Genomic DNA, 27,242 nt, shown 5'->3' on the forward strand with positions numbered 1-27,242 from the left:
TCAAAGATATTTAAAGCTGTACAACCTTTACAGCCTTGATAAATGAAGGTGGAGGTTAGTTCCAATGAAATTCCCATGTGGGAGTATTATTTTGTTCTTTCCGAAAGTTGGGCTTGCTTTGACATTTGTTTGAGTCATCCTGTAAAATCTTCATTTCAGAAAGCGCATGTGTGTCATCTTCTGTTTCTCTCTCAGCGTGATGGAAAAGGCTACCTGGCGTGTATCCCCATGGCTCGTAATAGGACGGAAACACCCCAAGGTGACACCCTCTGACAAACTCCTCATAGTCCATGGGCAGCAGGGGACTGGTGGAGGACAGGAACTCTGGGTGAAAGATAATCTGAGAGGACAACAGACCAAGAAAGCGTTTGGTGGTTTAAGACCATGCACATATATAAATGTCACTATCAGTGCAGACGAGGTGGAAACATAAACATCCACAAATGAAAGAAAAGATCTAAACACGCATGCATATGTTGGTTACCTTAACTCGGTCATCCCTGGAGTTGAAGAGGCCAACGCGTCGGACGTTATTTAGGATGGGATCTACTCCATCGTCCAGCATGTTGTGTGTGGTCACCGGTGGGAGGCCGTGTCTCTGCAGCAAGGTGCATAAACTCTGTGCTTTATAAGTCTCACTATTTCCATCATACGTTTCCAAATGATCCATTTAAACTCAAAGTGGAAACAACTAGGTGCTGGGATGACAATGTACAGATGCAAGTTTGATTCATGGTCACACTACGTCTGTGTTCTTGGACAAAACGGTAAATGGACTGCATTTATATAGCTCCATTCCATCCGCAAAGTGCTTTACAATAATGCCTCACATTCACCCCAATGTCAGGGTGAGCCATACAAGGCACTCACTACACACCGGGAGCAACTAGGGGATTAAGGACCTTCCCCAAGGGCCCTTCGTGATTTTCCAGTCAGGCTGGGATTTGAACCAAGGATCCTCTGGTCTCAAGCCCATTACATCCCCAAACCACTTCACCTGCTGTGTCCCAGTCCACCCAGTTGTAAACGGGTACAAGTGCAGCAGATAAATGCATATATCATAAGAAACTTTCATTTTGTGATGCAAGCGCCAAATTTGGCACAGTAGTACTTCTTGGTCTACTTTTTGCAAAATAATAATAATAATAATAATAATAATAAAAACATGAATTATTTCAGTTTCCATGATGGTAGCCATTTTTTTCAAGCTGGTACTCAGAAATATGTACAACTATATTTGTCAATTTCAGTGTTGTACCTGTTAAATATTGTACTGTGGACTAGGGGGGATTTGACCTCAACTTCAAGCAATAATTTCATGCTTTTTCAATGGATTGTATATGTTTTTAATAGGTGCACATGCATGCTGCAGAATGTGTGATAGCATTTGGGGAGTAAGAGTTTAGTAGTAGAGGTAGTATGTACTTTTAAAGTCAGCCATGAACTTTGCATGAACATTAGTCCTCACTTCTTACCTGACTCTTACCTATGGGTTCAAGTAGTTGCTTGTGCACAGCAACAGCCTCACCCCAGTAAACTGCATTGACTTGTGGGCTGAACTAGGTAAGGGGAGCACACAGAGAGATTCCTGTGTAAAGACTGGACACTTCCAGAATGGACTGTTGGATAGATGGAACAATGACTTCAACATTATACCTCCCCAAAATGAAAATTCCATGTAGCTAATGGCTTTTTTTTTTTTTTTGAAGAAGAAAAGGACTTCTCAGAAGCTTGAATCTTCGACTGGACCGGGTTGCTTGACGCGAGGACGTTCTGCTTCAAATCGCAGAAGCTTCCTCAGCTACAATTCTTGCTCTGGTAGTCTGACTTCTGTCTTGACTCTTGTAGAGAAGAATAAACAGAAGGTGAGACTAAGCAGCCGTTACACAAAAGGCTATACCAGCACTGCAGAGAGGGCGCCAGTGGACCTCAGTCTGCAGTTTCAGTCTTTTGTTCATGGTAATGAGTCATTCACGTCATTAGGAGAGTCGTCAGGAGAGCCGTCAGTCCCATCGTTAGAAGGGACAGCTACCCTGTCATTAGGAGGGTGCGAACTAGAGCACAATAGGTGCTAATTAAAGCTATTGTTTAGTCACTAGCCTATAGCAGTCTGCCTCTTGGTAGGAGGGGCTTGTTAGGTTTAAAACTCCAGTTTTTGTGGCTTCTGTTTGTTCTTCTCTGCAAGAGTCAAGACAGAAGTCAGACTACCAGAGCAAGAATTTTAGCTGAGGAAGCTTCTGCGATTTGAAGCGAAATGTCCTTGCGTCAAGCAACCCAGTCCAGTTGAAGATTCAAGCTTCTCTACTATGGAAACCACCTGGACAACTGAGAACCTTCACAGAGACTTCTCAGAAGTGTTCACACCAAATTTGGTGCTTGCATCATCAACTGAATGATTCTTACACTTATCTGCTGCAGGTCCATGCAGCTCTATTTTCACAAATTGACATATCATTGGGGGGAGATTTAAGAGAGAAGAAACCTATTTTAGTGCTACATTGCTTGTGTGGATCTGCTGTACGGTCCATCCGTCTCAAAGAGCCTCAGTAGGTCATTAGAGCCGTGTGCAGATTGGTTACCATTCAAACCCTCCATTTATTATTCATCACCAGCAGGAACCATCAGTCAGACTGACTGGTCTTTTGGGGGGGGTGGGGGCGGGGGGGGATATCGTTCATAAAAATAGAGCTGAAGCCGTGAGAATGTCCTCCTGGACATGACCTCCTGGATTGGACACTTTGAGCAGGTGCCACAAGGAATTAGAAGAAAGGCCTTATTGATCACCTGGAACGCAGTAGCTTCAGGGGTATTATGCTGCTTCCTGTGTTGGTTTAGGTACCGGCATGCCCTGGTACCATGCATCACTGCATAACTTTATGTCGAGTGAATTGCCTAAAAATCCTAATCATAGCAGAAGAAGAATAAATGTGTTGCTGTACCTGTGTGGCGAAGATGGCTCTCTTCATGATGGTGAGGTCATCTTTGTCTAAAATCGTGTTCATGTTGGGGATCTGTCCTCTGACAGCAGAAGGACATAAAATGAGGTTCGACCTTCTTCACATCAAATGTGTCACACAACCGATCAAGCCAATTAAATTGCGGGTTCATTGCCTTCACCAATCAACAGAGGGGCAGAGTGCGTCATCGCATCCTATTTGTTTGTCTGAAGAAGTCGCAAAAGGTTGTGGATGGGCTTTAGAACGTCAAAAATCGGATCTCTTGCTTCATTCATTATACCTTAAGATTCTAAAGTTCCCCTCTGTTGGTTGGTACGTCTGAGCTCCCCTCTAGTTCATGTTAGTATAAACTGAGACTTACTTTAATAGAGCGTCATAGAGCTTTGTTCCAAACTTTTCCTTCACAATATGTGCTGTATCCCTGTAAGAGATGAACACTTTGAGAACTGCTCCACTATTCACTTTAAATTTGTTTCTTCACAGTCAAATAAAGAACTCAATCTTATGTCACCAATGTGATCAAAATTCACCTCGTGTGGAAACAGTTTTGGATTTTGACCCATGTGGGCTAAAATATAATGACAAAGATGGCATCACATATTTTCTTCAGCAATGTCATGTATGATATGGGAAGATTTTCCAACCATTGAATGGCAAATTTGTCCAGCAGCAGCCTTATGGAGATGAAAAAATGTGGTATACCTTAGCAAAAAGTAGTATACTTAAAGTTCATTTTATTAAGTATGCTTCAGTATAAGTATAAGTATAGCAAGTATACGACAGACCGTGTACTGTTAGTATACTAGAAAGTACACAAATTTTATACTTTTTCAGACTAAATTGGAACATTTATAAAAGTATATTTTAAAGTTCGTTTTAAGTTTGCAAAAGTACACTTTAAAGTATGCAACAAGTACACTAATCTATATACTATCAATGTACTTGGTATATTCATTTCATTTCATTTCCTTTATTTACCCAGGTAAAAAACTCATTGAGATTGACATCTCTTTTCCAAGAGTGACCTGGCCAAGACAGCAGCCAAAACATTGTTAAAGCGATGAGACAAGACAACAAACACAATTTCACACAAGAGTAAAACAATTAAAACCATTAAGACCATTAAAAACCACAGTGAAATTCAGCATGTACTAGAAGCAGTCACAATGTCCAATAGTGTTAGTTTCACGTTCCTTCAAAAGAGATTTAAATTCACCCAAAGTCACAGGATCTGTTAATTTCAGATCCTTTTGGAGTTTGTTCCAAGAAGCGGGGGCAGCATATCTGAAAGCAGTTTTTCCCAGTTCAGTTCTCACCCGAGGAACTGACATCTGAAATGTTTGTTGGGAACGTAGGCCGTAAGATGGTTGATTTTTAAACATATATACACACAGATAAGATGGCAGGAGCCCAAGAATACATTTATAGACAAATAAAAACCAGTGTGACAATCTACGAGCAGACAGAGATGGATACTCGGCTGTAGAATACAGTGTACAGTGGTGAACACGGTTTCCACAACCAGTGATAAAATGCAAAGCACTATGGTACACACTGTCCAATTTCTTGAGGTGCTGTAAAGTTGCATTCATGTACAATAAATCGCCATAATCCAACAAAGGTAAAAAAGTTACAGAAATTAGACGCTTTCTTACAAGAATTGAAAAACAGGATTTGTTCTGAAAGAAGAAACCCAATTTCAACTTTAGTTTTCGAACTAGGCCCTCAATATGGGGTTTAAAAGACAAATCTTGGTCAATTAATAAGCCGAGGTACCTGTAAGTTGACACAATTTCTATCTCTGTGCCCTCGGTGCTTTTTATCTTGGGGAGATTTGCGGGTAACCATTTAGCATTTGAAAAAAGCTTTATTTTTGATTTGTCTGCATTTAAAACCAGTTTAAGATTCATCAAATGAGACTGAATTATATTAAAAGCCGACTGTAAAACTGCAAATGCTTGTTCAACTGTGGCAGAAGAACAATAGATAACGGTATCATCTGCGTAAAAATGACAAGATGTATTGGCTATATTACAGCAGAGATTATTAATATAAATAGAAAATAACAGTGGGCCTAGGACAGATCCTTGGGGAACCACTTATGTTATGGGAAGAAACGGAGAGACAGACCCTGAGAAATGAACGGATTGCATCCTCCCTGATAAGTAATTACTAAACCAGCCCAGAGCTTCTTTAGAAAAGCCAATCACAGAGAGTCTGTTTAAGAGAATGGCATGATCAACGGTATTGAAGGCCTTTGACAGATCAATAAAAAGTGCAGTGCAATATTTTTTTACTGTCAACAGCCTCAATTATGTCATTGAGAACTTTCACAGCGGCGGTCATTGTGCTGTGTCCTTTTCTAAAACCTGATTGATTATTAATTAAAATGTGATTTTCTTCTAGATACTGTTTAAGATGGTCTGCAACATACTTTTCAAGAATTTTAACTAAAACGCATAATTTTGAAATGGGCCTGTAGTTATTTAAAACTGATGAATCCCCTCCCTTTAAAAGAGGAAGAACATATGCAGTCTTCCACACAGCAGGAATGATATTGTTAGTCAGACTGAGATTGAACAGATGTGTGAGGGGCTCAGAAATAAAATCTGCGGAGAATCCAGATTATCAACACCTGCAGATTTAGCAGCATCTAATTGCTTTAGTGCTCTGTGAACCTTGACTTGTGTTAAAGGCCTCAAAACAAATGATTGGGAAACATTTTGTGATGGTGAAAGGGAGTAACTATTAGAGTGGTTTGAGTTTGGATACAAAGACTCAAATAGAGAGCCGGATGAAACAAAGTGATTATTAAAACAAGATAGAATTTCTTATTTATCAGTAATAAATTGTAAATTACTGACAATATGAGTTGGGAAATCATTAGTTTGGATTTTTCCAAAAGTTGATTTTATTGCTTTCCAGAATTTCCTTGGATCATTGAGGCTCTTTGTTGTTTGGGACAAGTAAAACTCAGATTTTTTAATTAAAGCGGTACACCGATTTCTGAGCTGTCAGAAACTGACCCAGTCTGTCTCTGACTTGTTTTTTCTCGCCCGGGCCCAGGCTTCATCCCTTTCTTTTAAAAGATTGGACAATTCAGTTGAAAACCAGGGGTTGAAGCGGCCCTTGACCCGAAATTTACGAAACGGTGCATGTCTATCAATAATTTCTGTAAAAGCATCGTAAAAGTATTTCCATGCCAGTTCTACCGAGTCAGTAATAAAAATTCTGTTCCAATCAAAAGCCCATAGGTCATGGAAAAAGGCCTGTTCACTAAAATGTTTGAAATCACGCTTTAAAATAATTTGGGGTTTTGTTTTGGGTAGTTTGGTTTCCCTGACTGTAGCAATACCACAATGGTCACTGATGTCATTGACAAAGATTCCAACCGCGGAGTACTTATCTGGGGCATTAGTTAAAAACAGGTCCAGTAAGGATGAATTAGAGGGCTGGATTCCTCTCCTATGCTTAAAGTACGAGGTCTGTCAATAAAGCAACGGTCCTTTTTATTTTTTTCAAAAACTATATGGATTTCATTCATATGTTTTTACGTCAGACATGCTTGAACCCTCGTGCGCATGCGTGAGTTTTTCCACGCCTGTCGGTGACGTCATTCGCCTGTGAGCACTCCTTATGGGAGGAGTCGTCCAGCCCCTCGTTGGAATTCCTTTGTCTGAGAAGTTGCTGAGAGACTGGCGCGTTGTTTGATCAAACTTTTTTCTAAACCTGTGAGACACATCGAAGTGGACACGGTTCGAAAAATTAAGCTGGTTTTCAGTGAAAATTTTAACGGCTGATGAGAGATTTTGAGGTGATACTGTCGCTTTAAGGACTTCCCACGGTGCGAGACGTCGCTCAGCGCTCTCAGGCGCCGTCGTCAGCCTGTTCAAGCTGAAAACCTCCACATTTCAGGCTCTATTGATCCAGGACGTCGTGAGAGAACAGAGAAGTTTCAGAAGAAGTCGGTTTCAGCATTTTATCCGGATATTCCACTGTTAAAGGAGATTTTTTTAATGAAAGACGTGCGGACGGGTCCGTGTGTCGGGACGCAGCCGACGCGGTGCGGCGGCACAGGAAAAACACCTCCGTGTTGATAACCATTTGTAAAATCCAGGCGGCTTTTGATGGCTTTCAGTGGAGTGAGTATATGAGAAATTGTTTAACAGCAGGACATGTTCCAACTTGTCCTTAAGGCTTCCAACAGAGGTGTTTTTCCTGTGGCGGAGCGTCGCGTGACGCGCGGACCCGTCCGCACGTCTTTCATTAAAAAAAATCTCCTTTAACAGTGGAATATCTGGATAAAATGCTGAAACCGACTTCTTCCGAAACTTCTCTGTTCTCTCACGACGTCCTGGATCAATAGAGCCTGAAATGTGGAGGTTTTCAGCTTGAACAGGCTGATGACGCCGCCTGAGAGCGCTGAGCGACGTCTCGCTCCGTGGGAAGTCCTTAAAGCGACAGAATCCCCTCAAAATCTCTCATCAGCCGTTAAAATTTTCACTGAAAACCAGCTTAATTTTTCGAACCATGTCCACTTCGATGTGTCTCACAGGTTTAGAAAAAATTTTGATCAAACAAAGCGCCAGTCTCTCAGCAACTTCGCAGACAAAGGAATTCCGACGAGGGGCTGGACGACTCCTCCCACAAGGAGTGCTCACAGGCGAATGACGTCACCGACAGGTGTGGAAAAACTCACGCATGCGCACGAGGGTTCAAGCATGTCTGACGTAAAAACATATGAATGAAATCCATATAGTTTTTGAAAAAAATAAAAAGGACCTATACTTTATTGACAGCCCTCATATACCACAAGTGCACTTATCGATATACCGTACTGCCATTGTACTAGTTGTATACTTTGAGTCCCTATTTTTAGTTTACTTAAAGTACACTGTTATACACATTGGTTATTTCACTATTTTACTACTTTAATTTTGCTTGGCATATTACTTGTAGCTTACTATTTATATACTGAAAATATACTCCATAAAGTATTCTTAAAGTTTACTCATACTGTATGTACACAAGAGTGTGATGCATTTAAAAAAAATCACAAGACAGAATGTTGAAAACAAGTTTGATATATTTTCAAACATTTCAAAAACAAAGACCTATGAAATCAAGTCCTTCCTTTGTGGAGAAAATTAAAGGAAAAAGTGCATGTAAAATGTAAACGTAATGGTCTCTCCGAGATCAAGTCCTTATTTGTAAAAATGTAAACATTGTGTCTTCAACTGAGAACTAAAGTCCTTCCTTGTCAAAAAAGGTAAAAGAAACGTGCGAACCTTTGGAACCAAAAATAAATAACTACATAGAAAAAAAATCTGTACTTTTATGACTTCTTTTCAGTTACTTGAGTCAATGGCTTGACTTAGTATATCTTGCTCCAAGTGCATAATAAGTGTTAGTACTTTGTGGCAGAAAGACGTAAAAAGTTTACTAAAGTACAAGTTTTAGTATTAAAGTATAAGTGTAAGTTTTAGTATTAATGCACTTAGACTTAGACTTTTGTTTATACTCTTCAGTATAAGCCAAGTATACTTCACTATACTATTCTTAAGTATATAAAATATAGTTTATAAAAAGTCACCTTCAAGTATACTTCCTCAAGTTTAGTAAAAAAATAAGTATACTCATACTACACTTGAATAAACTTATTTTTGCTAAGGGATACCTTAAATTGTGACTGAAATCTCAAAAGGTACAAGTCACACTGACATAATGATCTGGCACCGACGAAGTGAAATCGTAACACTGTGTAAACTGGTGAGACAAGACGAGGCAGGTGTGTGAGTAAGAGTGATGTGCAGGTGTGTAAGACAGAGTGTACACTCACAAAAAAACAAAAAAAAACAAAGGGAGTGGAATGAAAAACTAAAGAGTCGCTCAAAGATAAACCACGTGAAAATCACACAAAAAGGTCCCTTACAGCTGTGATTAAAAGAATGGAAGCACCTGAAACTCTCTGTTGTGATTGGACTGGATTTCCATCTAATCAATATATGTAGACCCAACTTAAAAAGTACATCCAACATAATTTAATTTAATTTATTTAGGACTACATATATTTATTAGATGGAACTCCTGCTCACAATTGAACTGAGTTCATTCAATGAGACATTTTTTGAGTGCAATGCACTAATAAGAAGGTCAAGACTGATTCAGCAACAATTAAATAGATCAGCTTGATTAAAAAAAAAAAAGATTAAAAAGTAACTGCTTCTTTGACAAAAAGTTATTTTAGCCACACCCAAAGATTCTCCAAAGAGACCGAAAAAGTCTTCCCCAAGCAAATAAAGCATCCATATCAGTCAGATGAGGGAAGATCTCATTATTACGCCCCCCCCCCCCAAAAAGTACAATTAATCCTGACTGTCCATTCTGTGGAAGCGGCTAAAAAGAAGATTAAACTGCTCTAAAGTAGCTTTAATCTGTGCAATGCCCACATGATGCCTACTGGGTCATAACGTTTTGGATCATCCTCCGAGGTTTTTGCCAATATTGATGCCAAAATGCTCAAGTAAACACTGCACTGTTTGAGCAGGTAAAGTGGATATTTATTTGCAGTGTTCACAGTAAACAGTCCAAAAAAGGACATGAATGTGGAACCACAAAGACTGAAGGACCATGACGTAAGAGGAGGGGGGAATAAAAAAGTAACAGGAAGCTAGAATGCCAAAGTACATAAAACTCCACAGCAAACTGATGCACAATCTGGTAGAAAACTCAAAATACGTCTAAGAGAATCCGACAAGAACAAAGCAAAAACCAGGAACTAATATGGTCTGAACAGTGATGAGACAATAGAAGGCAGGTGTGTGATTATTAATAAGGTGCAGGTGTGGAGAGAAGCCAAACCAACACAGAGTGTACGCCCACAAACACAAAAGAGAAACCACAACGCTGAAACACAGTGAGACCAGATGGCTGGACAACGAGGGGGGGGAAAAAAAAAACTAAAAAGGCACTCAGACATAAATGATACTAAAAACACACGTAGATAGACAAGCGGTGAAACCCGACACCATATAGGTTGTTCTTATTTAGAGACTTTTGGACACTTGATATATGAATTATGCAGAATACAGTATGCATGCCATGTGTTTAAAAAGAATATCGGTGCTGTACCAGAGTTGTTTGCGTACTGCCTGCCCCTTCAATGACTCCACATTGAAGTTGTTGGTTTTAGCCGGCATGATGAAGAAAACGACCACCGTCAAATCGCTCCGGTGCATCTATTTCGAAAACATCAGAGAAACCAGATTAAAACACAGGATGTGATGCATGCGAACAAGTTTAATTCTATCCAATCAATATATTATAATAGTACAATAAGAAACAGATACAAGAGTTATACCCGAAGCAGATAGTTAAGTCTGACTAGTGCTTCCAGGAAAATATCAGCGCCTTTATTGGAGAACTCATAGCGTCCAGCGATGAAGAAGAACAGGGTTTTCTCCAGTTTGAAATCCAGATGGCTGTTAGAAAAAAAACAAATAAAAAATATATCCTTGAAGAATTCACACAATTCTGTCACCCACAGATCATCTCTCCTCAATGGGAGGTTCTCTGTGCCCGTCCCGTCCATGTCATCTTCACAGAGGCTACTCTGGTCATGGCCAACAAACTTTGGACCCTTGGATACTCAGTCAGTTGTGTTAGTTTCTCTGATGCTGTTGCCCTAACAGATGGCTGCAAAGACCGTTGCACTTGGGGCTATTGCCTGGCAGAAGATCCGAAACATCTTGCTGTACTTATTGAAGATTTAGACTATAGACTGGAGACAGTAGACTATCCGTTCCAGTCTGGGGTGAAGGTAAACACCCTGGTATCTTATGTCCAATCAACACCTCTTCTTGTTCCAAGATGACAATGGAGGGCAAGTCCATCTTGGACCTTCGAAACTCCACAAAAGATCTCCTTCACCTTGAGCACTTACACACATCACCCAACAACCAGTTCCCATGGCGTAATTGTTATTCATTAGCCTGTGTGTGTTCGTGTGTGTGAGAACAGGGTATGAAATATAACAGCATGAAAGTAATGAATATATAGCCACACCCACCCGTAAAAGTGTCCTCTGATGAATTCCTGGATGCGAGTCTTGCTGGTGGCGTGCAGGTTTTGGAACTCATGCATGGCTGAGAACTTCTTCACATTGAGTCCATTTGGTGTCACCACATCTGCACCATCAAAACAGCAACATGACACTTTTAACGGAAACAGATCTGTTGCAGGAAAACTGCAAAAAGCAGATTATTTATTGACAGAGAACACTTTGAGTAAAGTTTCTGTGTAGGCTCTCAGTTGTCCAGGTGGTTTCCATAGTAGAGAAGCTTGAATCTTCGACTGGACTGGGTTGCTTGACGTGAGGACGTTTCGCTTCAAATCACAGAAGCTTCCTCAGCTAAAATTCTTGCTCTGGTAGTCTGACTTCTGTCTTGACTCTTGTAGAGAAGAATAAACCAGAAGCCAACAAAAGCTGGAGTTTTTAACCTAACCAGACCCCACCTACCAAGAGGTTGACTGCTATAGGCTAGTGACTAAACAGTAGCTCTAATTAGCACCTATTGTGCTCTAGTTAGCACTCTCCTAATGACAGGATGGAAGCCTCCCCTGATGGCTCCCTTGACGACTCTCTCCTGATGACGTGAATGACTCATTACCATGAGCAAAAGACTGAACCTGCTTTGACCTGAGTACCGCATTGTAAACAGGGGACAAAGTGTGTCTGAGACCCGCTCCGCGGTTAAGGCTGGGTTTCAACTGTTTTACAAAGAATGCTTCCTTGACACCTCTCTCAAACCATTTCTTCTCTCTGGCTAAGATTTTAACTTCCTTGTCCTCAAACGTGTGGTTAGTGTCTTTCAGGTGGAGATGAACTGCAGACTGAGGTCCACTGGCGACCTCTCTGCGGTGCTGGTATAGCCTCTTGTGTAAAAGTTGCTTTGTCTCACCTATGCAGTGTTCATTACAGTTTTCCTGACATCTGATATGATACACTACATTGCTCTGTTTGTAACTAGGGATCCTGTCCTTAGGGTGAACTAATTTCTGTCTCAAGGTGTTGACTGGTTTAAAGTAAACTGGGATTTTGTGCTGTCTGAAGATCCTCTGTAGGTTTTCCCCTACTCCTGCTAAATAATGGAGAGACACTCCTCTTCTTCTTGTCTCTGTCTCCTGTCTATCTGGTCTCTTTGTTTTCTGGGACTTCTGCACTTTGTCCAGGGACCAACGTGGGTACCCACATACTGTGAGGGCTTTCTGTACAAGTTGATGCTCTTTAGCCCTTCCCTCTGCAGTTGTGGGCACCTGTAGGGCTCTGTGTTGAAGAGTCCTGATCACCCCGAGCTTGTGTTCAAGGGGGTGGTTTGAGCCAAAGAGCAGATATTGGTCAGTGTGAGTGGGTTTTCTGTAAACCTCTGTCTGGAGCTGCCTGTTCTCTCCATACGTGGTTTAGGGGGAATTCTGGTGTCTGCGATCTGTCTTAACACCATGTACGAGGTCTGTGAGAAAAGTAACGGACCTTATTGTTTTTTTCAAAAACTATATGGATTTGAATCACGTGTGATTACATCAGACATGCTTGAACCCTCGTGGGCATGCGAGAGTTTTTTCACGCCTGTCGGTTACGTCATTCGCCTGTGGGCAGTCTTTGAGTGAGGAGTGGCTCACCCTCTCATCGATTTTTTCATTGTTTAGGAATGGCTCAGAGACTGCTGCTTTGTTTGATAAAAATTTTTTCAAAACCTGTAAGGCACAACTGAGTGGACACCATTCGATAAATTCAGCTGGTTTTCGGTGAAAATTTTAACAGCTGATGAGAGATTTTGGAGTTTTACTGTCGCCATAAGGACGGCCCACAGTGCCTGACGGCGATCTGCGCTCCGAGGCGGCGTCGTCTCGCTGTTTCAAGCTGAAAACTTCCTCATTTCAGGCTCTGTGGACCCAAGACGTCGTGAGATAACAGAGAACTTTCAGAAGAATTCGGGATCAGGAGTTTATCCAGACATTCCACTGTTAAAGGAGATTTTGCAATGAAAGAACGTGCGGGCAGTTCGCATGTTGGGCCGGACCCGACCGCGGGGGGTCGCCACAGGAAAAACACCTCCGTTGGAAACCTTAACGGACAAGTTGGAACATGCCCAAGCTGTTAAACAATTTCTCAGATACTCACTTGTTGAAAGCCATCAAAAGCCGCCTGAATTTTACAAATGGTTTTCAACACAGAGGTGTTTTTCATGTCGCGGCGCAGACGGATTTGCCACGTCGTCACGGATCCGACTCGGCAAATTCGTCCGCACGTTCTTTCATTACAAAATCTTCTTTAACAGTGGAATGTCTGGGTAAACTCCTGATGCTGGCTTCTTCTGAAACGTCTCTGTTCTCTGATGACGTCCTGGGTGAACAGAGCTTTAAATTAGGATGTTTTCAGCTCGAAACAGCCAGACGGACGCCACCTCCGACCACATCGCGCCGATCCGCTTTGTGGGCTGTGCTTAAAGCGAAAGAAACTCCACAATCTCTCATCAGCCATTAAACTTTACACCGAAAACCAGCTGAATTTCTTGAATAGTGTCCACACGGATATCCCTCACCGGTCCTGAAAAAATTTGATAAAGCAATGCGCGCCGTCTCCCTGCAGCGTCTCAGACAAAGAGATTCTGACGAGAGGGGAAGTCCACACCTCACTCAAAGCCTGCCCACAGGCGAATGATGTCACCGACAGGCATGACAAAACTCACGCATGCGCACAAGGGTTCAAGCTTGTCTGACGTAAAAACATATAAATCAAATCCATTTATTTTTTGAAAAAAATAAAAAGGACCGCTTTTTATGTCACAGACCTCGTATTTCCTGTTTAGGGGGAATTACTACAGGCAGATCCATGGTTGTGCGATGGGGTCTCCGGTATCCCCCATTGTGGCCAATCTGTACATGGAGTGAGTGGAGAAGACAGCCTTGACGTCGTTCACGGGCATCTCTCCCAGTCACTGGTTCAGATATGTCGATGACACATGGGTTAAAATCAAGCAACAGGAGGTCGAGGACTTTACAGAACACATCAATTCGGTGGACTCCAATATCAATTTCACACGTGAGGATGCCAGAAACAACCATTTAGCCTTCTTGGACTGTGATGTTACGATTGGAGAGAACAGGCAGCTCCAGACAGAGGTTTACAGAAAACCCACTCACACTAACCAATATCTGCTCTTTGGCTCAAACCACCCCCTTGAACACAAGCTCGGGGTGATCAGGACTCTTCAACACAGAGCCCTACAGGTGCCCACAACTGCAGAGGGAAGGGCTAAAGAGCAACAACTTGTACGGAAAGCCCTCACAGTATGTGGGTACCCACGTTGGTCCCTGGACAAAGTGCAGAAGTCCCAGAAAACAAAGAGACCAGATAGACAGGAGACAGAGACAAGAAGAAGAGGAGTGTCTCTCCCTTATTTAGCAGGAGTAGGGGAAAACCTACAGAGGATCTTCAGACAGCACAAAATCCCAGTTTACTTTAAACCAGTCAACACCTTGAGACAGAAATTAGTTCACCCTAAGGACAGGATCCCTAGTTACAAACAGAGCAATGTAGTGTATCATATCAGATGTCAGGAAAACTGTAATGAACACTACATAGGTGAGACAAAGCAACTTTTACACAAAAGGCTATACCAGCACCGCAGAGAGGTCGCCAGTGGACCTCAGTCTGCAGTTCATCTCCACCTGAAAGACACTAACCACACATTTGAGGACAAGGAAGTTAAAATCTTAGCCAGAGAGAAGAAATTGTTTGAGAGAGGTGTCAAGGAAGCATTCTTTGTAAAACAGCTGAAACCCAGCCTTAACCGCAGAGTGGGTCTCAGACACACTTTGTTCCCTGTTTACAATGTGGTACTCGGGTCAAAGCAGTTTCAGTCTTTTGTTCATGGTAATGAGTCATTCATGTCATCAGGAGAGAGTCGTCAAGGGAGCCATCAGGGGAGGCGTCCGTCCTGTCATTAGGAGAGTGCTAAATAGAACACAATAGGTGCTAATTAGAGCTATTGTTTAGTCACTAGCCTATAGCAGTCAACCTCTCGGTAGGTGGGGTCTGGTTAGGTTAAAAAACTCCAGCTTTTGTTGGCTTCTGGTTTATTCTTCTCTACAAGAGTCAAGACAGAAGTCAGACTACCAGAGCAAGCATTTTAGCTGAGGAAGCTTCTGTGATTTGACGCGAAACGTCCTTACGTCAAGCAACCCAGTCCAGTCAAAGATTCAAGCTTCTCTACTTTGAGTAAAGAGCTTTCCTGAGAAAATCTGGCACACAATTCGAAGTAAAACATTTGTTTACAACATGAAAAAAAATGCTATTTTGATTGATCACTGAAATCTGACAATGCCTATAATTAGAAACAGTGAAAGTGACAGTCTGACTTCACACATAAGAAGTCAACATTTAATTCAGTTGATGGGGCTGGTCTCTGGGACAATCATCTGGGAATTTGTGGGATCACCAAGAAGTTGCTGGACATTCCCTATACACAGATACGGGATTAGAAACACAGATTTTTTTTTTTCCAGTGAAAACTGGCATTCACCACAGATGTGTTCTGGTTCCTCCACTGTTCCTTGCATGGACTTGGGGTTGGGAAGGATTACGAAAAGCAGCAGCTTAGGTGCTTTTTGCCGGTGAGGAAAGGTTTGTTCATCTTGACTTCATGAACAATGTTGTGATCTTTGATGAGTCAGCAGATATTTTTGTTGAAACACTTCTGAGTGTGTGGGTGTGAGACTTCCTAGATCAAGGCTAAGATGCTTTCAGTGACTTCCTGGACTCAGTCATCAGAAGTGTATCTATATTTGGTGAAAGTGTTAAACTTGTAAAGACATTCACTGATCTCAGCAGTGATGTTCTTATCTCTGGGTCCGTGACCTTTGAGATGCAGAGATGTTGTTGGGGAAAGTGTAATGCACGGACCCACAACAGGGGGCGCAAATGAACAGTCAATAGATAATCCAGTAAATACAATTTATTGCAGCAAAAGTGCACAGCAGGTCAAATACTGTTTTTAGACTGTCAATCACAAGATACAATGAGTGACGTGTGGGCAGGCCCGAGGGTAGGAGACGCCTATCCAGAGAAGAGCCGGGGCCCACCAGGTTCCGCCGCCAACGAAGACCTGCAGTATACTGAAGCCGCCAAGTCCCAAGTCCCCAGGTGGCCTCTGCTTCCAGCTGTCAGATCCGGTACTGCTGGCAGGAACAAAAACAGGTTAAGGGTGGGTGTGTGGACACCCAGTAAGCAGTCAGCAAAATAGGTTCTCACTGTAGTAGGGTGGGAAAACACCTCCACCACCTACACAGGAAACGCAGTTCGTGAAGAGCCTGAAAAGCACTACTTAGCCGGTTTGGAGTGAGGGGTGAAGACGTCACTCCTCCATTACCACAAACCCGGCTCCCAGCTGGCAGTAGTAGACAGGAACTCCTACAACACTCAGAAAAGAGAGAACTTGTGCGTACGGCACAGTCAAAAACGGCTGAGAGGTTACCTGAGAGGTAAGCTGATATCTCGGCAGAGATGTGGTGTCTCCTCCAGTCTTTTATGGGATGGGATGGTGATGAGATGATTTCTGACAGCTGTAGTCCTGGCTCCTGGGTGGTGACTGCGCCCTCTGGTGCCTAAAACCCGACAACAGGCAGGGCGCCCTCTGGCGTTAGCCAGCAGTACCTCCTCTTCGGGCGGCCCACACAACAGGACCCCCCCCTCAACAGATTCGCTTCGATTAGGGTGATCAATCACTTGTCTGAATTCCCATACGAACCCAGTGTATGTTGTTAGGAACCGTGAATTCTGCTCCCAAAGCGCCGTAGCCCAGGCGCGTGCCTCACCTCGAAGCAAATTGACAACATAAGCCACCCTGCTGGAGTCTGACGCGTACATTACTGGACGCTGAGCGAAGACGAGCGAGCACTGCATTAAGAAGTCCGTGCACGTCTCTACACAGCCTCCGTACGGCTCCGGGGGACTTATGTATGCTTCAGGGGATGGGGGGGGGGGTCCGTTGAACGACCACTGGAGGGTCCCTGTTCTGCAACAGGTCGGCAGGAGGAGGAGCAGCAGCCGCGCCCTGTGCACGCGCTTCCACCTGTGCGGTGAGAGCCTCCAACCTACGATTGAGTAGTACATACTGCTCGGTTACCAAATCCAACCGAGCAGTGAAGGCGGCCAAGAATTGCTACAACTCACCCATTATTCCTCCTGCAGTAGCCTGTGCACCTTGCGTCTCCATTGACTGTTCAACGGGTGGGTTGTGCCCCTTGGGATCCATGACGTTGGCCGAGATATCCTGTTGGGGAAAGTGTAATGCACGGACCCACAACAGGGGGCGCAAATGAACGGTCAATAGATAATCCAATAAATACAATTTATTGCAGCAAAAGTGCACAGCAGGTCAAATACTGTTTTTAGACTGTCAATCACAAGATACAATGAGTGACGTGTGGGCAGGCCCGACGGTAGGAGACGCCTATCCAGAGAAGAGCCGGGGCCCACCAAGTTCCGCCGCCAATGAAGACCTGCAGTATACTGAAGCCGCCAAGTCCCAAGTCCCCAGGTGGCCTCTGCTTCCAGCTGTCAGATCCGGTACTGCTGGCAAGAACAAAAACAGGTTAAGGGTGGGTGTGTGGACACCCAGTAAGCAGTCAGCAAAATAAGTTCTCACTGTAGTAGGGTGGGAAAACACCTACACAGGAAACACAGTTTGTGAAGAGCCTGAAAAGCACTACTTAGCCGGTTTGGAGTGAGGGGTGAAGACGTCACTCCTCCATTAACCACAAACCCGGCTCCCAGCTGGCAGTAGTAGACAGGAACTCCTACAACACTCAGAAAAGAGAGAACCTGTGCATACGGCACAGTCAAAAACGGCTGAGAGGTTACCTGAGAGGTAAGCTTATATCTCGGCAGAGATGTGGTGTCTCCTCCAGTCTTTTATGGGATGGGATGGTGATGAGATGATTTCTGACAGCTGTAGTCCTGGCTCCTGGGTGGTGACTGTGCCCTCTGGTGCCTGAAACCCGACAACAGGCAGGGTGCCCTCTGGCGTTAGCCAGCAGTACCTCCTCTTAGGGCGGCCCACATAACAGATGCCTGGAAAAATCTTATGCCGATATCTCTGCAGGAGAATGAAGGTCCAAGTCTGTAGGGTTATGATGCTTCCTGTCTTACTATATGGTTGTGAGACTTGAACTCTAACCAGATCTACGGTGGCAACTGGATGTCTTTGGTACTTGGTCTACTTTGGAGGATGCCTGAGTCCCACTGGAATGACTTTGTGTATAACGAACGGTTATTTAGTGAGAGTAAGATGAGGAGGATTACTGACATTGTGAAGGAACATCAGCTATCACATTCAACACGCAGGTGCCTCAGTGTTGAGGACCCCAGCGGCTGGAAAAGGCCAAGGACATGCCCACATTTCACCTGGATAGACGGTTACTTTCAGGAGGTGTGGATGGACACATTGTGAAACTGCTGCAGCAGCATTCACCTGGTGTGACTGTGAGACTTGAGATCAACATAATGTTTTAAAGCAGGGGTGCCCAAGATCAGTTGTTGAGCTCTACCTTCCTGACACTCTTAGTTGTCTCCCTGCTCCAACATACCTGAATCCATTGAAAGGATCATTAAAAGCACCCCTGTTTTAAAGAGACATAAACCCTGACTGCTGCATTACCCTAAGAGTCTCAGTTAGTACATCATCAGTACTTCAGTATGCTCATGCCTGTCCACACCCACTGCTGGAATCACTGACTGTACATCTGATCATCACATATTACTGCATTAATGCTGTGCCAGATTGTCTTGTGGCCATGTTTTGGCAATGACTGTTTGTCACTTTGCCTTTTGCTGACCCACCTGTTTTTTGATCAAAGCCCTGGTCTGTTTCTGATAATTTCATTTCATGCTTCATGCTGTCAACTAAACCTTAATTTTAAGAAGTTACATCCAACTCATCACTGTGCAAACTGCACTCAGATATGGTTGGCTCCTTTGGGATGGAGATGAGAATGACAGAATACTCCACCTGGCTTCCTGTGCACCATGTGATTGGCTTCGACAGCAGTGATCTTGGAGACTGTTGTGAAGACGTGAGCGCAGTGCACCGCTGCTCTCTCCAGGCAGTATCGATGGTAGATCTGTCTGTCGCCCGCCTCCTTGTCAAGGTCAAACTACAAGAGATGCACAAACAACCGACATGGTGGGGAAGGTAATGATTTGTAAAAATAGATATTCAAGGTTGCAACCAGTTAGTCCATTCACTGTGTGACATTTTTGAAAAAGTCATGCAAAAAAGTGCCACCAGTCTGCAGGTTTTTGATCCCAGTGATGTGACTGAGCTTCATGTTGAGAAGAACAACTCACTGATGACGGAATCGTCATATTTTAGGGCCCTGTCCCACTGGCGTTTAGGAGGATTTGCGGATGGAATGCGCACAAAAGTGGCCCACATACGCCAAACAACCGCAATAACCGTGTAACATTCCTGTATGAGTCGGCCGCCATCCGAACACGTCCGTGATCATCCGCAGAGGCACGCATGTCCGCAGACAGGATTTTTGAGCCGCTTGAAAATCCTGTCTGTATGCGGATGAGATCCGCATCACTGCCTGAACACATACTGAAGACATACGCAGGACATACACAACCAACGCGCCGCATATCCCCTGTCATCCGCTGATATCCGCAACCGACGGGTTGGTGCAGCTTTGCGGCGGACCAGGACAGCATGCAAAACAGATATGACGCGTGCCCAGCATGGCCACATCACGGTCGCAAATGGTATGTCGCGCATGCAGACAGAGTGGGCACGGATGAAGCGAGTGCATCACGTCCGCTGTGCCCCTCATGGGGGCACCTCCGCGGTCGCCTTCGCTTCTGTTCACTGTTATATCCGCTTTTCTTCCTCATGTATTCGCTGATCCACCCCGTGACAATTGTCATTTCCGCCCACCTTTGTTGCGGACGCTCAGCTTTTGTCTCCTCATTTCATGCGCAAATCCTCCTAAACACTAGTGGGACAGGGCCCTTAGAAACTATAACTAATTAAAGTTTGGCTTTGTTTATTGTAGAGCAGGTAGCTCAGTGGGGTAACCTGCCAATATGTATATTTGGGTTTGATTCCTGGTCACAGTACCTGTCTGTGTCCTTGGAAAAGACACTTCACCCGCATTGTCTCAGGCCAACCAGCTGTGAATGAGTACCAGCCTTGATTGGGGAAGTAACCTGTGATGGACTGGCATCACCTTCAGGTGGAGTCTCTAACTGATTTTCATGACTTAAATAACCAACAGATCATTACATAGAATTGAATATTATTTTTCTGTTGATCAGCTAAATAATTAATTGCATAAAGACTTGAGCACTAAAATACCCCTTTGTTTCCATCTAGGTTGTCATAGTCAACACAGAAAATACATGTGGATGTGATTTCATGCAAGGTTTGTCTGAAAGTTCAGACAGGAAGCAATTATTGATTCAGCCAATGAGTGGCCTTTAGCCGCACATTGACCTTTAGGCTGTGCGCCGCATAGAACCGAAGCTGACCATTCGTGAAATCATTAATGAAGCTCCAAGTTCTTGTTAAGACAGGACTTTTGGGAACAAACTTTTCACAGTGATAATTGATGTAAAATCTGACATTTGTATGTGAGAATGTGCTTTCTTCATTTGTACTTGTTCATCAATATTCAAAAACATGCAAATACTTCTCAAAAGAATGTTTAAAGTAAAATCTTTTTCCATACACAACGCCAGAAGTTCACATTTACAAACATAATATTCCCAGGTTCATTCTGTAACCTGAGTTTTAATATGAATCACCTTTTTTCTTTAAGGTATTTAAAACAAGTGTGTTTTATGTACAGAGCATCTCAAAGTCCTACTTTACAAAATGACCATTTAATTTCAAACCTTCAACAAAGGTGAAACAAAAGCTGGCCCGTAAACCAGATTTCATCTGCTTTGGTTGAGTGTCATGTTCTCTGTACCTGTATTTATTTCTTCTAACTTTTTTCTTCCTGCTTGTGTTGGATCTGTTACACATTTCACTGATCACCTCTGTGTGGCCACACCTCTGGCAGGTGGAACTCTTGCATCCAATCACTGTGCTGTATTTCAATTGTGGCTCTTCACTCCATCTTCACAAAATTCTTCCCTTCCACTGTGCAGTACACTTGGTCTCTGATCCCTAGTTTGCTTCTACAATTCTCAGTCCAGTTATCCCTGTATCAGTAGTTAGTAGTTCTCTCTCCTCTCTCTCATCTCTCCTCTCTCTCCCTCTCTCCTCTCCTCTCTCTCTCTCTCTCTCTCTCTCCTTGTTCTGTGGCTCCACTTTGCTCTGGCTACTCAACTCCTGGCTCCCCTCCAGACCACCAATGTCTCCACCTTCTGTGCTTCAGCTGCAGCGCCTGTGACCCGCTGTCACTTCAAATTTGTAATAAACCACTTTACCACCTCACATGGTTCCAGCCTTTGATACCAACAGCAGAATATCTTGGTTTATCTGGCAGCAGTATTACGCCAGATGTTTTTGCACTTTTCTCCTATAGTTTAGTAATCTCAGACCTGCTCACATTTTCTTTTTTGAAACATTCCAGAGTTACCGTGGAAGACTAAGTAACATTTGGAGGACTTGCATGAAGGACACTTAGCATTGCTAAAAATATAAATATCGCATATTAACAGGTTCCATACTTCCAGTATCTCAGGCTGTTGTAGTTGGTTGCATTAAGCCTATATCTTGTGCAGTTTACTGTGTTTTGCACCAAAGGTGAAATCAAAAATGTTACCATTAGCAACTGGTGTCACTGAAGACACGAGTACTGTATTACTGCATAGTACAGGATTATTATTCAATGACTCATTCACCAGTTTCGTGTACATATGGTTGATGTTTATAGCACAATAACTAAATAAATAAATGAACATAAAATGTTTGCATTATATGACCAGTGCACGTGACTTCTGACCTTGTCCAGGTTGTTGTAGAAGTCGACCTTTCCGGCACAGAGGTATCGTCCCAGCAGGGTGGCGTGCGTCGTGAACACTGTTGCCATCGGTATTTTGCGTGAACGAGAAAGAATGAGCCCTGGTCCCGCTTGCCACTCATGGAAATGACTGATGACATTGGGCCTGTCTCCAAGGTTGTCAGTTAACTGAAAAGTCAAAGATATTGTTTGAGAAGGAGCTTGAAACAATCCATCTTTTCAATTTTACAGAGAAAAATGGTAGCAAGAAAAAAAAATTTAAGATATGGGTTTGAGCACTTCAATATCCAGCAATATGACACACAAAAAATACATTTGAGTTTTCATTTTATTGTCTGTTAAATACTTATTACAGCACTTTATTTCAGTTCTTCATTTCATTTAGTGTATATTAAGAAAGAGTGGTGACTGGATACCAGTGGGCATGTTGGTGATGAGGAAGCAAGGGGTTGAAACGGTGTCAAGGAGAAGAACATTGAAGGACAGATGGTGGTTGATTTTGCAAAAATTATGGGATTGGTCGATTGATTGATACAGAAGAAAGGGGACATAAAAGGCAAGATTTCTACATTCTAAGTTTGGGCGAAGCTACTGAATAGTGTGTCAGAAATATAAGCAGAAGAAGAAGAAACAGCAAAATTCAAATTCAAATTTATGAATTTATATAGCGCCAGTTCACGATAAAATCGTCCCAAGGCGCTTCACACAACAACCAATTAAAAAATTTAAAACAATAAAAAAGACCATAAAAGAAAGACAACCATAAAAGAATACAAGAATAAAAACACTTCATAATACTAATGATAAGACAGAGAAAACAAATGAATCTTTAAACGTGACTTAAAAGTCTCCACAATATCCGACTGCCGAATGTGTGCCGGGAGATCGTTCCACAGAGCTGGGGCACGGTAGGAGAAAGCTCTATGACCAGCAGACTTTTTATTCACCCTGGGAACACACAGAAGTCCTGCACCCTGAGAACGCAGGGCCCGAGCTGGTACATAGGGGCTTACCAGGTCAGCTAGATAGGGAGGTGCAAGTAAATGAACGATTTTATAAACTAATAACAGTACTTTAAAATCCGATCTTGCAGGAACAGGAAGCCAGTGCAGGGACACCAAAACAGGTTTAATATGGTCAAACTTTCTGCTTTGTGTCAAAAGTCTGGCAGCAGCATTTTGAACCAGTTGAAGACCCCTAATCCTGGACTGCGGTAAGCCAGAAAATAGAGCATTACAATAGTCCAATCTAGAAGAGACAAATGCATGAATCAAAGTCTCAGCATCAGCCATAGACAGGATGGGACGGATCTTCGCTATATTTCGCAAATGGAAGAAAGCAGTCCTCGTAATGTCTCTAATGTGGAAATCAAAGGACAACGTAGGATCAAAAATTACTCCAAGGTTCCTCACTTTATCCGTATGACGTATAACACACGGACCTAAGCTAAGTGCTAGCTGATCAAATTTATGCCGATACCTCGCTGGACCAAGAACCATAACTTCAGTCTTATCAGAATTTAAAAGTAGGAAGTTATTAGACATCCAACTTCTTACTGATGCAAGGCAATCTTCCAATGATTTTATGTGAATGAGATTACCAGCAGTTATTGGCATGTACAATTGAGTGTCATCAGCATAGCAATGAAAGGAAATCCCCAAGCACCGCAGGATGTTCCCAAGATGTGCTACATAAAGGGAAAAAAGCAGGGGGCCTAAACGGATCCCTGAGGACCCCAAACTTCATGTCCCTCCAATCAGAGGAGATGCCATTACACAGTACGCAGTAAGAGCGACTGGACAGGTATGACGTCAACCAGGCAAGAGCAGTTCCAGTAATCCCAAAGTGATTTTCCAGCAAGACAGCAGCAAGATGTGTAACGCTGGCAGCTGCAGGTTTGGTGATTAAAATGGGCGCCGTTTTTCTCTTTTCTGCAAATATATGTACTTATGTCTCCATATACACTTCTACACGCTTTACTTTTTCTTGTTCCCCCCTTTTTAATATTATTATATTTAAGTAAATATTGGAGGAGTGGGGTACAATTAGTTATATCTAACAGCTAACGTTAGCTTATCTAGTCAGCCTTAGCAACGTTCATGGTAGCTTACAAAATAGTTGGTTCCTTTGTGTTTGATAACAATCTTCTCCTGTGATGTCTTATCCTTCTTATGTCTTATTACTTATATAATATATACCTTTTCTTGAGCTGCTTGGGTGTGTAGGGAGAGTTCCCATGGGATAAAAAAAGCTTTTTAACCTACTATCCCTGGTTCTCAAGACCAGGCACCTAAGTGGCTCTACTCTATTCTTTTCTACTCTCCTATTTTGCTCTTCCTTTTTATATATTTAGATATACCTTAGTATACTGGCATAGTTCCACCTTAGAATTGGAATATAATATATAAGATATACCTTACTGAATTTTCATCTTATTGGTCACATTTTTGATCCGTCCTACACACGTTGCAGTATGAATGGAGAAACGGTGGAGGAGAAAGAGCGGGAGAGACAGAGTGCGTGGATCAATGACGGCCACTGAATGTAAAGATGAAAAAACTTTTAAAAATACTGAGCCCAGGACTTATGAGCATCACAGCAAACATCTGGTGAACCTCTTTGAAGAACCAAGCAATCAAGGACCCAAGGATGAGGGTGTCGTTGGCCTCTCGGTCGTGGTAAGGCAGGCCGATGTTGCAGGTGTCCCAGAGATCGCCCTTCCAGCGATCCAGATTCCAGGCAGCTGTGCCGATGTCAAACAGGATGACACTGGGGCTGCCGTCGATCAGCCAGCGACCGAAGTGAACCTACAAAACATTTACACTCGTGTTGATCGGTGTATCGCTCAGAAAGATGCAGAGAGAAACGCACATCTCTTACTCTAGTCAGGTACATAAATATTGTGCTTTAATTCAAAAGCTTTAATCCAAAAATATTAACCTTTTAGTAATTACAGGCATTTCGACTGATGTGCACCATCCCATCTGGGAATTGACTAAGATACAATCTTCCTTGCCACGAGACGAGACAGACATGTTTATACACAGTTCCTCTATTTTCAGAGACCATAAGTATTTGGACAAACTAAACAATAATTATTTTTAATACAAATCTTTATTTTTGCAGCCAGTTTTCTTTTGACCAGTCAGAACGTAAAGACATGAACATTTCCATTGGTCATTAAGAAATAAAGACAGCAGGGTACTGCATGGTAAATCTGTCTGGAGCAGGAAATGAGTGAGGGAAGCCACCAAGACATCTGTAACAACCCTGAAGAAGTTAAATTCTTCTCTGGCTGCAGTGGGAGGAACTGGGAAAACCACAACATTTACTTGTTGCATCACGAGTTACAGCTTCATGATGGAGTGGAGCAAAGAAGGATTTTTATAGAAGAAATCAGAGCAAATCTAGGTTTGAATCACCCATGTGCCTTCTGGCAAACTGTAGTTGAACTTCCATCTCTGTGCCACTCCAACATCAAGCTGTGAATTGCTTATATCATTGTTTTATTTGAATTGCTTGTGTGTATTGTAGCAAGGTGAAGTCCAGAGAGATGGTTTCATGAATCATATGAACAAACATAACAAACGGGGAGATTAACACATTTAATTAGTCAGCAAACACTAACCTGGCAGCCGTTGCTAATGAGAGCATCCATGGCCTTCCTGACAGCAGGGTTGGGTGGCTCACATTCCTCCACCTGCATCTTGACGTTGTGCTCAAAGTACGGCCCCATCATATAGTAATTGTCAGCCCATTCATCCACTGTTATCTTGGCCTTGGTCTGAATCACTGTGTAGATGCCACCAACTACAAACATGCAAACAGAAAAGCTTGTAACTTATGAACGGAGGGTTTTCTGCACACAAAGAGTTGCAGCATTCACCTGCTCATTGGTTTAAAGTTTTTTCCACAATATAAATGAGATGAAATGGCTCAGCGGACATTTGCCCAGTTATTTCTGGTCTCTTAAAGATACGGGTCCACACCGACAAAAAGTACTGTAATTCCCGTGCTGTCCTCATGATTTTGATGGAATTGCTCTTCAATCAACTATAATATCTATTCGTTACGTGGTCAACTGATCATTCTCCTGGCATTGCAAACAATCTGGGACTTTGGTATCATCTCTATGGATGGGGAACAAAAGGACTTCTTGTCCCAGTCTGGAAAGGAAAGGGTGATTGTATGGACTCACACCTCTCTCTGTGCCAGGGAAGATGCTTGCAAGGATATTTTTAATAGGATTCCATTCCATCAACTTGCTATTCAGCGACCGGAAGAGTCTGGTTTTATGCCAAAGAAGTCAACCATGCGACTGCCCTTCTAGTCTTGTGAGTACTCGCAGAATGCAACTTGCATATCAGCACCGCTTCTTTGCAGCCTGTGTTGATGTTCACAAAGCAGTTGATCCAGCTTATCTGGCTGCTCTCTGAGACATCCAGAAAAGTCATTGGATCCCAAGAAGTTGCTGGACATCATAGCCAGCCTATGCACATTAGCGTGAGTGCTGTGCAGAGCGGAGACAGAGTGAATTTTTCCCAGTGAAAACTGTGTTCCTCAGGGATGTAAACTGGCTACTATTGTTCAGTTCTCACATGGGCCGGATGTTCGGATCAGGATGTGGAAGCCAGTAAGTTAGGTGCTTTTGTTTCCCGAGGAAAGGTTTACTCACCTTGACTTCTGCAGACGTTGCTGTGGTCTTTGTATAATCATTGGATACTCTGGATTGCAGCACTTGAGAAGACTGAGTGTCTTGTTTTTGTGGTTGTCGTGGTTCAAGACTCAAATCAGTGACTTATTGGACTTGGGCATCAAAAGTGTATCTGCAAGAGTGGTGACGTGTTGAACTTGTAGAACATTCATGATCTTCAGCAGTTAGGATTCATGTCTATTTGAATTTTAAATCTAGAATAGAATTTAAAATTCTTCTCTTACTTATAAGGTTTTTGAATAATCAGGTCCATCTTATCTTAGGGACCCTCGTAGTCCATATCACCCCAATAGAGCGCTTCGCTCTCAGACTGCAGGCTTACTTGTAGTTCCTAGGGTTTGTAAAGTAGAATGGGAGGCAGAGCTTCAGCTTTCAGGCTCCTCTCCTGTGGAACCAGCTCCCAATTCAGATCAGGGAGACAGACACCCTCTCTACTTTTAAGATTAGGCTTAAAACTTTCCTTTTTGCTAAAGCTTATAGTTAGGGCTGGATCAGGTGACCCTGAACCATCCCTTAGTTATGCTGCTATAGACGTAGAC

At 42.9% G+C, this 27,242-nt stretch overlaps 1 protein-coding gene across 2 annotated transcripts in view; it reads right to left on the reverse strand.

Annotated features, from left to right (window-relative positions):
- gys2 (glycogen synthase 2) overlaps positions 1-27,242 on the reverse strand; it is a 48,781-nt gene that overhangs the window by 2,014 nt on the left and 19,525 nt on the right. Inside the window, exons 1-11 of one of the 2 annotated variants that reach the window (XM_034163701.1) lie at positions 25,618-25,809; positions 24,605-24,796; positions 21,972-22,157; positions 19,028-19,172; positions 11,026-11,143; positions 10,318-10,438; positions 10,089-10,195; positions 3,319-3,378; positions 2,940-3,018; positions 485-598; positions 214-340 (exon numbers count right to left, since the gene is read on the reverse strand). In XM_034163701.1, the coding sequence (XP_034019592.1) occupies positions 214-340; positions 485-598; positions 2,940-3,018; positions 3,319-3,378; positions 10,089-10,195; positions 10,318-10,438; positions 11,026-11,143; positions 19,028-19,172; positions 21,972-22,157; positions 24,605-24,796; positions 25,618-25,809 (1,441 nt within the window). Of the gene's footprint in view, positions 1-213; positions 341-484; positions 599-2,939; positions 3,019-3,318; positions 3,379-10,088; positions 10,196-10,317; positions 10,439-11,025; positions 11,144-19,027; positions 19,173-21,971; positions 22,158-24,604; positions 24,797-25,617; positions 25,810-27,242 lie in introns of those variants that run through there. The other variant, XM_034163702.1, reaches the window with a different exon arrangement.

The sequence above is a fragment of the Thalassophryne amazonica genome, chromosome 22 (genome assembly GCF_902500255.1).
Source record: "Thalassophryne amazonica chromosome 22, fThaAma1.1, whole genome shotgun sequence".
Taxonomy (NCBI): Eukaryota; Metazoa; Chordata; class Actinopteri; order Batrachoidiformes; family Batrachoididae; genus Thalassophryne; species Thalassophryne amazonica.